Source organism: Rhododendron vialii, chromosome 2a, assembly GCF_030253575.1.
Source record: "Rhododendron vialii isolate Sample 1 chromosome 2a, ASM3025357v1".
NCBI classification, from domain to species: Eukaryota; Viridiplantae; Streptophyta; class Magnoliopsida; order Ericales; family Ericaceae; genus Rhododendron; species Rhododendron vialii.
This window is the reverse complement of record NC_080558.1, coordinates 5,891,971-5,908,022: the sequence shown is the minus strand read 5'-3', so window position 1 is coordinate 5,908,022 and position 16,052 is coordinate 5,891,971. Positions and strand designations below refer to the sequence as shown.

The following is a 16,052-nucleotide window of genomic DNA, read 5'->3' as shown; positions in this document are numbered from 1 at the left end:
TCATCCCCTCCTATGTTTTTGTTAAAATAAAAATACTCCAAGTAGGCCTAAAATACATGAAAAAGAGCCGGGGGTAAAATAGTAAAAGGCCAGCCCAATTTTCCTACACCCATTCCCAGATTCTGACAACGAAAGTTTGTCCCCCCCTTCTCCTCTCCCCCCCGCCCGCCCCCCCCCCTCTCTCTCTCTCTCTCCAGAATTCAAGCAAAATCCCACCATGTCCGTACCTTGACCTCTCTCCCAAATTCCAAACCCACACTCCCCACTTACATGTCGAACCACCTCACCTTCTCTCTCTAAAACCCCCCTCTCTCGCTCTACAAGAAAAAACGGAAATGGTTTCCGTTAACCCATCACAAGACCTCAACCTCCTCCCCACCACCTCTCTCCTCACCCCCAAATTGGAACCCAAACCCGAGCCCTACGACCCTTACTTCCCAATCCCTAACCCTAAAACCCCGCAGATTCAACCAGACACCACCGCCACCACCAATGTCTACTCCGAGTACGACCGCATCTCCGAGGCCTTCCGCACCGCCTTCGCCGCCAAACAGTCCCCCCACTCAGATCCCGACTCGCGCGCCCTCGTCGCGGTCCCGCCTGACCAAAGCGTCGCCGTTCCCGCGCCCCCCTCCGAGTCGAACCACAAGAAGCGCTCGTCGGAGCTGGTCAGGGTCACGGACTTCGGCGCCACCGAGCGTCGCTACTTCCGCGACCTCATCCGGAAGACCCGCATGATCTACGAGGCCCTGCGGGTCTATGCCGACGAGGAGGACGAGAAACGGCGGCGGCTTGGCCTCGGGAAGCTCTGCGGCCGCGGGGCGCGGGCTCGGAGCGACTTGAAGTCGGCATCGGTGATGAAGGAGAGGGGGCTGTGGCAGAATCGGGACAAGAGGATTGTGGGGTCCATACCCGGGGTTCAAATTGGGGACTTATTTGTCTATCGGATGGAGCTATGTGTTGTAGGGTTACATGGGACGCCTCAGTCCGGAATCGATTTCCTTCCGGCTAATTGTAGCTCGAATAAGGAGCCCATCGCGACGAGTATCGTGGTTTCAGGTTAAAAAAAGCCTTCTCGTTAGTATATGGTGACTGACGCAGAATTTGTACCAATGTATATCTACTAAGAATTGTAATATTCCATAAGCATGTCTTGTTGAATTTCTTGGTAATGCAGGTTGTTCCGGGCCAGTTTATGCGCACCTCGGACTATAGCCTAGACCTAATCTGATGAGAAGAGACGAAATCGTATGTCTATAAGTGGCCGCGTTTTAACTTCACAAGCGCGGTCACCAAATAGTTGATAGCTTATTGTATGTCTACAAGTGGCTGGAATCGATTTCTTTCCAGCTTGTTGTAGTTCGAATAAGGAGCCAATCGCGACAAGTATCATCGTTTCAGGTTTAAAAAAAAAAAAATTATCGTTATGGAATTCTAGATATGGTGACGCAGGATTTGTACTTAATAGGGCCCTATCAATGTATCTCTACTGAAAATTATACTAATTCAGAAGCATATAGATGTTGTTTAGTTTGGGTTTTGAGGGAGGTTTTTGGGTTAATGAGTGGAGATCGGAGAGAGATAAATAGAGAAATGAGAGTAATGATTAGAGATAACTTATTGAGGACCGTGCACAGAAAGAGATTGGGGGGGGGGGGGGGGTGTTTATAAACCCAAAGAGAATATGGTCATATTGTTGATTTTTTTGGTAACGCAAGGTTTTCTTGGCCAGTTTATGGCTTTATGCCCATCTCGGACTAATCCGTATAGCCTACTTGTTAGGTTTGAGAAGAGACAAGTTGTATGTCTATATGTGGCCGCCTTTTGATTTTACACACGAGGTCACAAAATAGTTGGTAACTACTAAGAATTCCATAAGCATATATTGTTGATTTTTTTGGTAATACAGGGTGTTCCGGGCCAGTTTATGCGCACCTCGTAACTAATTAGGTCTGAGAAGAGACGAAATTATATGTCTATATGTGGCTACCCTAGTAATTTTACACACGAGGTCACAAAATAGTTGATAGCTTGGAATTTTAGGAGGTTACTTTTTTCCCACATGTATATGGGAATTTTAAGAATATTTTTGCCCATAGAATTTGTTTGGTAAAATTTCATAAAACTTCTCCAAATTAATATGAAAAACTAGTAGTACAATTAGTCAATTATTGTGGGTATTTAAAGTTTTGCAGGGCACCTCCCAGCAAGTGGCATTCCCTTGTGTCTGCTCTGATTGTAGGAGAAGTATTTGAGGAATTGTTTCAAGTTATATAGGCTTGTCAATCCAAGTAATTTTTTTTTTGTTCTATGTGTTAGATAAGATGGAGTATCTTTTTTCAAAACTATACATTTGTTTTTTTGTTCACATTAGACAGAACAGAAGATGTGATAAGTAGAACCCCCCCAAAAATGTGGAGGGGCTAAAAGCCCATGTTTATGCTAATTTGGTGCAGAAGCATCTGCTTACCTTTGATACAGAATGTTAAGCAAGAACGTGAATGTATCGGTAGGGAGGTATTTGGTCGCTACTTGAAGCTAGATCTCTTGAATCTTGTGTTTACAAGTTTCAATGCAATGGAGTTTTGTTCTTAAATAACATTTTCCTCTTGACAGAAATTGGTAATCAGTATTATATCTTGCACGTTCATTACAAGTTCTTTTAGTTATAATTGCATTTGCCCCCGAACATTAAATTTTTGCATCCATCCAAGGTCAGGTGGATACGAAGACGATGAAGATGGCGGTGACGTTATTATATATACGGGTCAAGGAGGGCAGGACAAGAATGCAAGGCAATGTGGTCATCAGAAGCTGGAAGGGGGAAACCTTGCATTGGAGCGGAGCATGTATTATGGGCTTGAAGTGAGAGTGATCCGTGGGCGAAGACATGAGGGGAGCCCCAGTGGTAAAGTTTATGTTTATGATGGGTTGTACAAGATTATTGAGTCATGGTTTGATGTGGGTAAATCTGGGTTTGGGGTGTACAAGTATAAACTTGTTAGAATGGATAATCAACCCGAAATGGGTAGTGCTATTTTGAGATTTGCTGAGAATCTGAGGAATGATCCGTTGTCGGTTAGACCGGTGGGTTACATTAGTCTTGATATATCAATGAAGAAGGAAAGTGTGCCAGTTCTTTTGTACAATGATATAGATAGTGAGCATGAACCGGTTTACTATGAGTATATTGCAACGACTGTGTTCCCTCCTTTTGTATATCATGGAGGGGCGTGCAGTGGGTGTGACTGTGTTTCTATTTGTGGCGATGATTGCCTCTGTGCTTGGAAAAATGGGGGTGGATTTGCTTACGATCGTAATGGAATTCTAATGAGAGGCAAACCGTTGATATATGAATGCGGTATCAGTTGTCGGTGTCCCCCAGAATGCCGGAACCGTGTGAGCCAAAAGGGAGTGAAGAATAGGTTTGAAGTTTTTAGGTCAAGAGAAACTGGTTGGGGAGTTAGGTCTCTGGACTTGATTACAGCTGGCACTTTCATTTGTGAGTTTGCTGGAGTTGTTCTCACTAGAGAGCAAGCTGAGCTTTTTACGATGAATGGAGATAGTTTGGTGTATCCGAATCGGTTTGCTTCTAGATGGACTGAATGGGGGAATTTATCTGATATATTTTCTGATTATGTGCATCCTTCGTTTCCGTCAATTCCTCCATTAGAATTTGCGATGGATGTGTCAAGAATGAGGAATGTGGCTTGTTACATAAGCCATAGTTCAAGTCCTAACGTTCTGGTGCAGTTTGTGCTATATGATCACAATAATATGATGTTTCCGCACCTTATGCTGTTTGCGATGGAGAACATCCCCCCTTTGAGAGAGCTCAGTATTGATTACGGTGTGGCTGATGAATGGAATGGGAAGCTTCGTATTTGCAATTAGCTAACTTTTAAGGAGTTGATGCTTTTGTAGTTATGGTCCAATTCAGAGTTTTGGGATGTTATATACTGAGGTAAGCCAAACTTTCTTATGGCCAGCATAATATTTATACAACAATGTTCAGTAGCTTGTTCACAGTATTTATTCTAAAAACAAGTAAACAAGTAGCACATTGGTTCCTCTGTTTTGTTGTGGCTTTGGTTCGATCCCATTTGCATTATCTAGGTATTGGTGGTTGTCTGTTCTTCAATCTGCTACTTCATGAGGCAGTCATCTTTTCAGTGAAGCATATACAGGATGGAGCCTCTGGCACTCACGTGAGTCCAAAAAGCAAATGTTTTTTTTTCATGATGGAATTGTGGTCCTGTAAATTGGTAGCTTAGTTTCATTGTAGTTGGATTCTCTCAGTATCTCTTCCTTTCTAGGCGACCTGTTGGACCTACTTCTTATGAGTAACTCCTGTTGCGTAGACTGCCTATATAACATGATTTGACTTGCAGGGTGTTTCAGCCTTGTGATTATGGGCCTCTGAAACTTCATTACTTCTTCCTCCCCATCTTCCACCGCTTTTCTAAAATTCCTTTCATGTCATTTGTATGTTGGGTTTAGAAGAAACTTATATGCTACTTTTCATTTCAAGCTTCAAAGAACTGTTGTGTCTTCTAGATGTAAATCAATTTGGTGACACCTAATGCCATCATAACTACTTTAACTCAGCCAGGGAAGAGACTTTTCATTAATGAACGACCGAAACTTGAGAACTAACTCATGATTCGTGAAGAGTCTTTCATGTACACTGTGTAGAATACTTGGTGGTCTCTCTGTTTATCTCAGCTATTTCTTTCTTTCTCTGTTCTCATTTTGTTTCTCTTACAGATACAAATGGTCTAATACTTAGTTAAGGTTGTGTTAAACGGAAAACACTTCCTCTCCATTTGGCTAAAATTAAACTCATCATCGAAGAATTAGTTTGCAAGTGTCTAACTGTGCATGTGTGGGGAGTTGGCTGTGATGCGGTAAACTCTTCCATTTTCTGGTAGTTGAATAGGTTGGAATATGACTAGTCATATGTACAAGAAAGTCTCAGTATACCTATTGCAAGCATGAGTACTACACTACCCTCTCCGACAAAAAGTACTGTACTGCATCATATTTATATCCCTTGCCCCAAGTAGCTTATTTTAACCTTTCTATCCTACAATTATTTTGTGCTTTCACATCTTCTTACCTTTGTATAGGCATATTGATCCGATCCTACATCTTTGTTATTGTTAATAAATGTAACCTGAAGGTCCTGAATCTTTCTAAGAAGAGAAGACTGATCAATATCGTCTCAATTCAGAAGAAGAGAAGATCTCTTTGGCAGAAAAAGGGAAGGCTGATCAAGATACTTTATAACGTGAATATCTGAGAGATTTCTTTTTAATGTCAGATACATTAATTAACAACTAAAAAAAGAAAGAAATAGCATGCGCTCATATGGCCATGTCATATTCCAATATTCGGAGGAGACGTTTGGAACTTATTGTATGAACTATGAATCAGTTAGCAAGTGAAGTAATGGAACTCCTAGCAAACCTTCAACCATTTGATTTCATCATTTCAAGATCCAACCGCAAAGTTTATAGTTTGGCAAACTAGGAAAGTGGAAGTTGCATATTGGATGGAAAGTAAGACCACAAGAGCTAAGTAGGGAACTTGGAGTTTGATGTTATGTGGAGATAACAATAGATGGAAAGAGGTGGAATAATTTGACCTTCGTATATCCCATTTCTATACACGCCATGATGGTGCTTTGAATGGGTTGTCACAGACTCACAGCTGTTGTGCATTGTTATCCATTGTTTGGTTCTGTAAAAGGTGTACAAATTATAACTGAGGCCAACCTAGTTAGCTACTGCAAGAATCTGTGCACCTTGTTAGGAGGTTGAGGTTGGGTCCTGACATAGGCAAGATTCCACTATTCCTAGGCTACGGCCTCCCAATGTTCCCTGAAAAAGAATATGACTATGAGTCTATGAATTCTGCAGCCAAAGTGCCAAACCATTTTCATGAAAACCATCCCATTTCCATGAAAGCCATCCCATTTGTGGATCCTTAGTTGAGACTCTGGTTTTATTACTGTAATCCAATGTCGTCTGTGGTACTTTGTTGGTCATCCCATTGTGTCGTGTGCTTCAATTCAAACATGTCACTAACATCAAATCTATAAATGAGCTTCCTATCTCAATTGCCTTTAACATTCGACCCGTAATATTTCAACCTTGTATGAGGTGAGCAGGTTTAACTTTTTAGCTTTAATTTCAAATTGTGACCTTGTAGTTGTTAACATTTTGTGGTACACTTCCAAAAGAACTTTAGAACATAGAAAAAGACTGCCATATTGAATAGCTTCGCTAAGCCATGCTTGTGAAGACCAACTTTTGCAAACTCTAATTTTTGCTTCCAGAAATTATAAGATTAGGGGACTTCACGTTGGATTTCAGCAGGTTGTCTGCCTTCTTGCCTTTTAAGAATGCCTTGCTAACCACACATAAGAATCTCACTCTCTAATATTTTTGTTTAGTTCACTTGTAGTCCATCGAAATAGATTTTTCGTGCATTCATCATTTAGAAGAGTCTTGAGTTTGACCCCTTGGATTGTAAGTTCTTGTCAAGTTAGTTCTAAATGTGGGTATGTTGGATAGGAATAGTGGATGCTTACATGCTACCTCTATGCACTAGATGATTTTCTTATTAAACGGCAGGTGTATTGGATTGGGGCTTTGCTGTGGGCGAATGACTAACTAGATTTTTTGGTGTCGGGCATCTTTTGATTTTCTCTTATTAGCTTTGAATAAGATGAGCAACACCAATTTGCTTTCTGGGATAAACACTGAACTACTGTGGAGATTTTGTTGGTGTTATATTAGTTGGGTGTGAAGGTCTTATGGCATGGTTAATATTTTGATGCACTTACGCTCTGTCCTTTTTTGCTATTTCGGTGCGTTATTATGGGAATTCCACAAGAAGAATAGATTATATTCGTTTTGTTGCATGTCCAAAGCCTATTTGCATTTATTAGGTTTCTCTAAATTCCCCATTATACCCTTGTTGAATATACGGGGCACTACTCTCTGCCCTTTTTGAATTCACTATACATTGTTACACCAATTTCGCGAAGAAGAATAGTCGACATTCATTCTCTTCAATGTCCCAAGTCTACCGTCATTTCAGGGCCTTGAGTAGTTTTCTGTGAGTTCCCAATCATACACTTGTTACATGTTAAAACCCAAGTTTCTTAAAAGAATCGGCATATAAGGAAAAAGTGAAGGTTTACAATTTGAGTTATGCCTAAATGCATTTAACGCCACTAGTCAAAACTATCTTTATTACTGATGTTCACTGTTGAAAAAAGGCAAAATGATCTGCGTGTCTTCTTCATATATATATATATATACGGGACGGTTCAAGGGACACCCAAAAAAACATCCCAAATCTCAAACTCATAGTTCCCGATCAAATTTTTATGATCCGAACCGTTCAATGTGTGCAGAATGTGATTTTAAAGGTGCCCCCGAGAAATTAACAAAAAAAATGATCGGGAAAGGCTTTGATTTGAGCAGTTTTTATTTGAACCGTTTAATAAAATTGTTCGAAACTGTTCGGATCAAAGCCCTTATCGGTCATTTTTTTTGCTGATTTCTCACGGGTACCCTTAAAATCATGTTCTGATCACATTGAGCGGCTCGGATCATCAAAATTTGATCGGGAACTATGAGGTGTTTTTTAGGTGTTTTTTTGGGTGTCCCCGGAACCGCCCCGATATATATATAAGGTTTATCCTTGATGCTTTGCAGAGAATGTTTTGTCATGAACACTTTCTTGTATGACAAGCACTCATGGTGGTATGGTAAATCCCCATGATGTTTTGGTATGAAAACTGAGCTTCAAGAACATGTGTAACATGGAGATATACTATCTGAGTTGATCAACGTGATTGTAGATAGGAGAATAATGCAAGTTAATAGATGGCAGGCATCGAGTGAGTAACTATCCACGTGATTGTAGATAGGAGAATAATGCAAGTTAATAGATGGCAGGCCTGAAATAAGCATTGAGTGAGTTAACTTTAGGAGTTACAGTCTTCCTTTTTGAAATGGCTTCGGCTGAGCTAATGCTTTCCCTTTGAATTTGCGTGCACACACGAATGCAGATTACAATAAGTTATTCCAGCACTTCTATTTATCTATGCAAAGTTCTTAAGTTCTCTTCCATGTAAATAGATGCTTGGCTGCACCTCTTTTCGCCATATATTCAGTCTGAGCATGGATTTTCATGTTCATTGAGTCCTCTTCTTCAAGTTGTCGAAGTTTTTAATTTTGAACTTTTTGTTCCTGGGAAGTCAATTACATTTCTTGCTTAGCTGGGAAGGGAATTAGTTGTCAATAAGATTTACTATGCCTCATGAATTTTGGACAAAAATGAATTTACTATACTAAAGTTCAGGAGATTTCTTAGGATTTGGTTGGATGAACCATTGTCAGTCTATTTAGCAGTAAAAGTACCTTTCTATGAATTTTGTTGTTTCTTGGAACATACCACTACTGCCTATCATTGATTGTGAAAACGTCTGGTATGTGTCTGTGATCTGTGTATGTCTGGATAACCGGCTATTCTACGGACTGCTTAGTTGATTTTAATTTCGGTTGGTGGTGAAGTTATGATCTACTGGTAATTGCTAGGAAATTGTGTTTCTGTTTTCTTCTATGTTCATTTAACTAGCAACAAAGCACACCAATCAACGTGAAAGCAGCATTGGATACCATTGGCGTTATCGTGTTACCATTAGGAACTTGGATTTGAAATATCATCAAATGCAGTCACGTTTTGACATTCAATTTGGAAGCTGACTATGGATTCTTGGCTCTAACTGTTCTTTCCATTTGCAGATTGGAATGGAGAATCCTTTGGGCGCCAACTTTTGTGACCCAGTTTCTCTGATTTTGGCAACCCTTGACCCAGTGTCTCAGTTTTTTTGGCAACAACTCTTGACCCAGTTTCTCAGTTTTTGGCAACTACTCAGATTTTTGTTCTAGGCACGGAATACAGAAACGGCTAGATCCTGCATTTGATCTTGGGGAAGCTTTTACACTTCCCCTGCTGCTGCTGCGTCTCTAGCTTTCTGATTCCTGGTTTCAGTTCCCAAACACCACCTATTCCCTTGTGCTGAAGGAAGAAGGGAAATATTGGAACTGAAAGAAGTAGCTCAGGTAAAACTGCCGCTGCAGTGATTTTTGTTGTTTGTTTGTCTTACCACGCTCCAGAAGGAAACTTCTGCTCCGTGTATCGAGGTTTTATGACTATGAATGTTGTAATTGTAGCTCGTATATACAAGAAATCAATCAGTCCCGATGGACGTAGTTGCTAGATCTGTAAATAATCTGCGTGTTCTTGTGTGGTTTTCTTTTTGGGCAGCATGTGTGGTTCAAAGTTCAAACTGAAATTTATTGTTAATTTGCAGAACAAAGAGCGCACATTGATGAAGAAACTACACATGCTGCCATATGAAGAAATTTATTGTTAATGTGTTCTGAAAAATCTCATCGAAAGGGGAAAAATTGAGTACAGAAAAATCTCATCGGAAGGGGAAAAAAAGAGAGAATAGAACGTCTAAATAAATGAGAGCTCAGAAGAATCCCCATCTAGAAAAATAAAGTTAAAATTTGTCAGGTCCTACAAGCTCAGAAGAATCCCCAGCTAAAAACATAAAGTTAAAAATTGTGAGGTCCTATTCAGTTATGCGACAAGGATAGGAAAAAATATAAACTTTTATGTAATTATTTTTCCAGTGTTTAGTTATCAAGAAAGTTATGGGAATTACAATTTTATGTTTTCTATTGAAATAAGCTTTTCGGGAACAGAAATCTTACGAATACAAAGAATTTATTTATTTTTTTTGCAATTTTTTTTGTCAAGAGAACGTATAGGAAAATATATATTTTTGGGAAAATGACTGCCAATAATGTATTTTGATAATTAATACCCGCTAAGAATATTTTTAAAATGTTTTTGACAAGTATTAATCATCAAAATACATCTTGGGCCGTTATATTCCCTATTTTTTATCCCAACATTTTTGACAATTGAACAATACCAACCGGATGCCAAAGTTGTTGGTCCATTCCAAGGCCCAACCTACACCTGGGCCGTATGTTTTACAACCCGAACCAAAAACAGGTTGCATCGGCAGCCCAAGTTGGCTGGACCATAGCCTTGGAACTTTTTGCCAGGAGCCCGGGTCAAGCATAGGGGCATAGACAGAATACCTACAGGCCATAGGCCCGGCCTCATAGAAAAAGGTGCAGTCCGTTCCGAAATCGATTGGTTCCCAATGGGCTTGCCCGATAAAGAATGGGCTGTCAAGATTTATCCAGTGCACCCGACAGGAAAGTGTTACAAGCCTCCAGGCCTTAGCCAGCAGTCAAAACAACCACAAAATCTGAGTTAAGAAACATAGTAAACTGAAAGAATTATGTAGCCTCCATTGTCAAACAGTACAATGCATCTGCATTTCTCCTTTGGTATATTACAACAGAATTTCTTGGCTCCCTACTGACTAAAGCTGAAACATGTACACGTATCTGCTCTTGAGCAATAACTCTGTTCGACGCAAGAGGTTAGAATCTAAGCAACGGAGAATTTCATGTTTGTGAGGTAGCTGTTCCGTTTTTCCCAAGTTCGCGCTGTCTTGCTCGTTCCATCTTTCTTTTACGCCATTCTTCTAGAGCTGGAAGAGTAAGTATTTTTGATAAACTAACTTCATCATATCAGAGAAACAAGAGAACTTCCCAAAAGGAAAAAATAGGAACTAAGATCAAATAGTAAACAGTTTTTGCAAAAACCTTGACATGCAACCATAGACGACCTGAGACTTTAAACCCTATAACAAGATCTCACTTATTGTACTTAATGATCTTGCTTCACAACTCAATAGCAAACCGTTCAAACGGAGCAAACTAAATATTCACAGCTAGAAGTAATGGTACGGATAAGCAGTGAAAAGGACTTTAATGTGATCAGCTCACTAGTAGAGATGAGAATGTCACAAGCATTAATTAAACTCAACAGATAACAGCTGAAATAATGTCTCCACATTACAGCATAATGCAAAGTACACAAGAAGTCCATTTATATGTTTTCACCCAAAATGCAATTGAAGTATGAGAAAATTGTCGTCGTGATGCAATTATTTGTTTAAAAAATACAGGAACGGACTACCTTCTTCTACTTCAGATCTAAAATGAATGAGGAGTCATTAGCTGAAAAATGTTATTGTCCTGCTTCATCTCTATGTTACTAGGAACGCATTTTGGAAGAACAGGAACGGGAACGAACATGGTACGCCACATGTCTAAATTGTGGTATGATAGGGGTAAGCTTCCATGGATAACATAATTTGAACTTACCCTTCCAAACAATTAACATCTAGTAAAACTAAATATTGTCTTACAGATTATACATACAAAACACTTTTCTAGGAACTTTATTACCAAATTTATATACTCCCTCCGTCCCAAATTCTTTGTCCGGTCTGCAAAACGGAGTGTTAAAATAATACAATTTTTGCAAGAAAAAATTAAAAGTTTTTCAACAACTTACTAGATATCAATGAGTATTTTTAATTTGTGAAAAAAGTATGAATTTTTTCTTGAAAAAATAGCATTATTTTTAACCCTCCGGTTTGCGGACCTGACAAGGAATTTGGGACGGAGGGAGTAGTTCTTCTCCCCAAAATTCCATTCTCTCTAGATTTTTACCTTAATGAGTTGATTTTTTCCAGAAAAACTTTGGGGATTGCTTGGGATTGCTAAATTTACCATTTTGGAAAGGAAGTGTACCATGTTTTAGAACGTTCGTACCAAAACGAAATTTGCTAGGGTAATAGCGTTCCTTGGTAACATAGGTTCATCCATCTACCCATTAAACATCATGACAAATATATAGCCTTGACTCATTATGCACACACATATGGCTACATTACAACCATGGTGGAGAAGGGTAGATTATTAAGCAAAACCACAACACATTTCAGGCAAAATATATAAAAATAACTTCATGTGGCAAAAAAAAAAAAAAACTTATGGATTTATTGCAAAGTTTTTTTCTTCTCCTAATAATCTGATGGTTCTGAAATTTCTTTTTTAGGTATGCTTCCATGATTGTGAAAAAACAAACAGGAAGTTTTTACGCATAACGCCCCTACACCAAATAGAATTTCCAAGGGGATAAGTTCCGAGGAGTTTTTAAAACCCTGCCAAACTTCTTTTCTTTTCTTCCTCTTTTTTTTTCGGTGGGTGGGGGCTGTAATTGTATGGGTTTAAAAGGTCAACTATAATAGCTTTAGACCTCATAGGTAAAAAGTGCAACTATTGGAACTCAAGACTCCAGTGTTCCACAACAAATTTCTTGGGATGAAGTAACTAGCAGTTACCTTTCATGCTGCCACTATCTGTAGAAGAACGAAAATTATTCAACCTCGATATCAGGTCAACTGCAGTAGCCTGCTTTGTCTCTTTCTGTTCAACTGCCTCTGGTTTTACGTACACTTCCTGCTGAATTTCCCTCACCTTGAAGAAAGGAAAGATTTTAGTTGCAATGTGAAAAATTCATGCCAGACCTTTGAATATGAGTGAACTCACATTATCTATTAAAAGGCTTAAAATGTGCAATAAAAGTTGCTAAATGGACTCTTCAAAATCAACGACACACCCTGAAGAACACTTGACAATTGCATAAGGGCATGTAATATCGGCTTGATACTTTCCTTTGACAATGTTTATTTTTCGTACTTCACACTGTCACTATTTGTAATTTTGTATCCATAATCCATATAAATGCTTTGATAGGGGTGTGGGTAATTGTCTGATACTTCTCATAGACACTCGTTATATGATTGTTTTACAGACTGGTATCATGCGTCTGCGATAAAACGCGAGCAGTGCCTTGTTGATAAATGAAGTTCATCATTTCATCCAACAAAATCAATACAAACATAAAAGTATGACCGTAAACCGTAATGATAGTTTTGATGGGTACGAGTCGTACAACCCCCAGATAAGAACCTGCATCCGATGCTCATAACCAAGTCCATATAGCATAGACTAAAAGAAAACATCCTCAATGCAAATATAACTCAACCTCGACATAATTATATAAATGGAACCATATATTTGAGTTTCTTTCACAGAGATGCTAACAATTAGATAGAACAAAGCCACTGTATACTAACTCTTCTTATGAGTTCGAAAGGTTCCATGGCTCGACGTAGCTCTTCAGACTCTTTGACGTATTTGAGTTGAACTGCATTTCAAAAGGTAATTCAATATTCATAGGGAAACTTGGTCACACAGCTCATGCCTCAATAATATGTTAGTAAACAACCAATGCAGAAAAGATATTTTAGAGAACAAAAGCTTGTTACAGATCAGCATATGAGTTGTGTGGAAAGCAGCCACGCACCAAAGAAACTTCTTGAATATGAAAACAGTAGTTCTAAAAACCAGTAGATGCATCCGTCGTTTACCTTGAACAAAAACTTTATCATTGCTTGAATTATATTTGTGCCTTTGTACAATTTTTTGCATTGGAGATGCTAATAAAGCATCACATGATACTAAGTAATACAAACGCAGAACCATTGACGCTGCCAATTAAGAAATCAAGATAGAAGAACATGTAGGTAACCTTATATATATATATATATATATATATATATATATATATATATATATATATATTCAGTTAATTTGCTTCCGGTACTTGTACATGCACCCAATCATTCATCTGAAAAACAGATAGTTCTGATTTGTTTTGCGAAGGTCGTATTAAGCACCATGTGATGGCGAAGATCAAACAAGGTGCATATCATGTATAATATTCCTCTACCAAGCATAAAAATTCATCCCGGTGTGGTTTGATAGGGATCAAAGAGGAGAGTTTCGCACATGTTACAACTTACAAGGGAAGGAGGCGTTAAACCATCAACCAGATACAGGCATTATAGAATAGCGACAAAATTTTCTTTTGATTTCTAGTAACATCCTCATTTATTTATTCCGCAATTGTTAATTAAGCTTACATAGATAACCTTACATAATGGGTAATCATAATTTCTCGTAAAGTTAGTGAAGGTTTTTGCATAGCTGTGTGTGTGTGTGTGTTCTGTATCCCTTTCCGCTTCTTCCTTCTCTACTTGTCCTTCTCTTTCCATTCCCCCTTCTTATTCTCAGCTTCTCTCATTCACTCTTTCTTTTCCCCATTGGTTCTACTTCACTGCGTTCCTCTATTTGTTAATGACATTCAAAGACAAAATACTGATGCGTTGCCTCTAGATGTATCTAGCCCTCCATATGTTTCATCACTTTCCTCACTACAAGTCAACTGCCAATGTTGACCAGTCATGTGAGACATAGAAGCCATTTGGACGACCAGAACTTAGTAACTTCTGTAACCGAACTCAAAACACCAAACCCACAAATTACAATTCTCAATAATCAAACACAATTACTCAAGTGTTTCCACTAGTTTTAGCATGAAGCTCAACTCCCATTACCCACACACTGATTGCTGATTGGTCACCCATTCTAAAACTGATGGAACGAGGGACAAAGAATCCATTTGAGTCATACTAGAAAGGCAAGTACATCATCTGAAAGACTGAAAACAGCACATTTTTGTTTTACATTTGGAAATGGTGATCAGTCACGAGGGACAAAGAATCCATTTGAGTCATGTCTGCAATCAAACCCTTGAACCCTTGAACCCAAACCCGCATTCCTCATCATCAACAGAAACTACCAATAGTTCCCCTAAGATTCATCAAGAAAACCCAAAACCCATATCCCAGACAACAATGGTTCACCTATTTTAGCACAATAAAAATGCAAAATCTCAACAAATATTTGATCTTTTCAATTCTTTCACACATAAAGAAAAGACTCGTTTAATGATGCAGTAGTTCTTTATACTGGACACTTTCAGAGATCAGATTAGGCACTTCAATGCTGGAGGAGACTTCTTCGAGATGCATTAAGTTAATTGCAAAGAAAGGCATCAGAAACAAAATTATATAACTGAAGATCCAAAACCCTTGAACCCAAAAGCCGAAACCCACATTTCACAATCATCAACATAAATTACCCATTGTTCCCCCAAGATTCAAGAAAACCCAAATCCAACATCCCAAACATGGTCACCCGTTTTAACACAAGAAGGCATGAGAAGTAAAATTATATAACTGAAGATCCAAAACCCTCGAACCCAAAAACCGAAACCCGCATTTCACAATCAACCACAGAAATTACCCATTGTTCCCCCAAGATTCATCAAGAAAACCCAAAACCCATATCCCAAACAATGATGGGTCACCCATTTTAACAAAAGAAAAATGCAAAATCTCAACAAATATTTGATCTTTCCAGTTCTTTCACACCCACCAACAATTCTACTTTAGGTTAATTGCAAAGAAATGTAAGAGAAAGGAAGGCTCAAAACTGTAGGTCCAAAACCCATGAGTAGTACGAACCTGAATTGGGTTGATTGGCGGCCAATTTGCCTGTGGAAGAAGCAGAGAGGAAGCCCTGAAGCAAGAGAAGAACGATGACCAGATTGAAGAAGCACACGATTAGGGTCGCGTTTCTGAAGGAGAATCTCATCTTGCACCATTGCTGCAGTATTTCCATTCCGTTTTGTGGTTTTTGATCAACCTATAAAGGCTATGAGTCTATGACCAGTTAAGCATTCACCTACTGTCGTCAGACTCACAAAAGGGACGGAAATGGACCACTGGCAGTCGGTAGAACTTGGGAGGAATTTCCTTTCCGGATTTCGATGAAAGGAAGAAAATGACACTTGAGGTTCCCGAATTGTATCGCTTTTGTGAGTTTAGACAGGGCCGAATAAGGCGAAATTCAAGATTGTGCCTGAATTCTTTTTGGACTTAAATGTTGGGTACTAAAACTTTTGTTTGGTTTATACATTGGGCACTAAGATAACTGGGGGCCTAATTTTTACAATTTTTTTAGGTGATGAAGGGGCATTATTATACATTGGGCACTAAGATAACTGGGGGCCTAATTTTTACAATTTTTTTAGGTGATGAAGGGGCATTATTCCCTTCT

At 39.0% G+C, this 16,052-nt stretch overlaps 2 protein-coding genes across 3 annotated transcripts; one reads left to right on the top strand and one right to left on the bottom strand.

Annotated features, from left to right (window-relative positions):
• The first annotated feature begins 144 nt into the window (after positions 1 to 144).
• LOC131315992 (histone-lysine N-methyltransferase family member SUVH9-like) lies at positions 145 to 9,310 on the top strand. 2 transcript variants are annotated; one of them, XR_009196957.1, is made up of 3 exons: positions 145 to 1,059; positions 2,720 to 3,964; positions 8,823 to 9,310. XR_009196957.1 is itself a non-coding variant. In XM_058345257.1 (2 exons), exons 1-2 carry the CDS (start codon positions 336 to 338, stop codon positions 3,892 to 3,894), a joined length of 1,899 nt encoding a protein of 632 aa, XP_058201240.1. In that variant the 5' UTR covers positions 145 to 335; the 3' UTR covers positions 3,895 to 4,078. The 2 variants fall into 2 exon arrangements, 1 of the variants encoding a protein (XP_058201240.1); XM_058345257.1 differs by lacking the exon at positions 8,823 to 9,310 and having other exon boundaries at positions 2,720 to 4,078.
• Positions 9,311 to 10,373: 1,063 nt separating this feature from the next.
• LOC131316520 (uncharacterized) lies at positions 10,374 to 15,844 on the bottom strand. The gene is made up of 4 exons (XM_058345922.1): positions 15,458 to 15,844; positions 13,163 to 13,233; positions 12,365 to 12,500; positions 10,374 to 10,660 (listed from the first exon to the last, which is right to left on the bottom strand). The coding sequence occupies exons 1-4, from the start codon at positions 15,612 to 15,614 to the stop codon at positions 10,575 to 10,577; spliced, it is 450 nt and encodes a 149-aa protein (XP_058201905.1). The 5' UTR covers positions 15,615 to 15,844; the 3' UTR covers positions 10,374 to 10,574.
• Between the last annotated feature and the right edge of the window lie 208 nt (positions 15,845 to 16,052).

What these genes read in the sequence shown, in the direction of transcription:
- LOC131315992 (XM_058345257.1), top strand. Translation starts at nt 336, where the DNA reads ATGGTTTCCGTTAACCCATCACAAGACCTCAACCTCCTCCCCACCACC. An exon ending in GACGAGTATCGTGGTTTCAG is followed by an intron (nt 1,060 to 2,719) that starts GTTAAAAAAAGC and finishes ATCCAAGGTCAG; the next exon opens with GTGGATACGAAGACGATGAA.
- LOC131316520 (XM_058345922.1), bottom strand. Translation starts at nt 15,614, where the DNA reads ATGGAAATACTGCAGCAATGGTGCAAGATGAGATTCTCCTTCAGAAAC. An exon ending in CGCCAATCAACCCAATTCAG is followed by an intron (nt 13,234 to 15,457) that starts GTTCGTACTACT and finishes TTTGAAATGCAG; the next exon opens with TTCAACTCAAATACGTCAAA. An exon ending in AGATAGTGGCAGCATGAAAG is followed by an intron (nt 10,661 to 12,364) that starts GTAACTGCTAGT and finishes TTACTCTTCCAG; the next exon opens with CTCTAGAAGAATGGCGTAAA.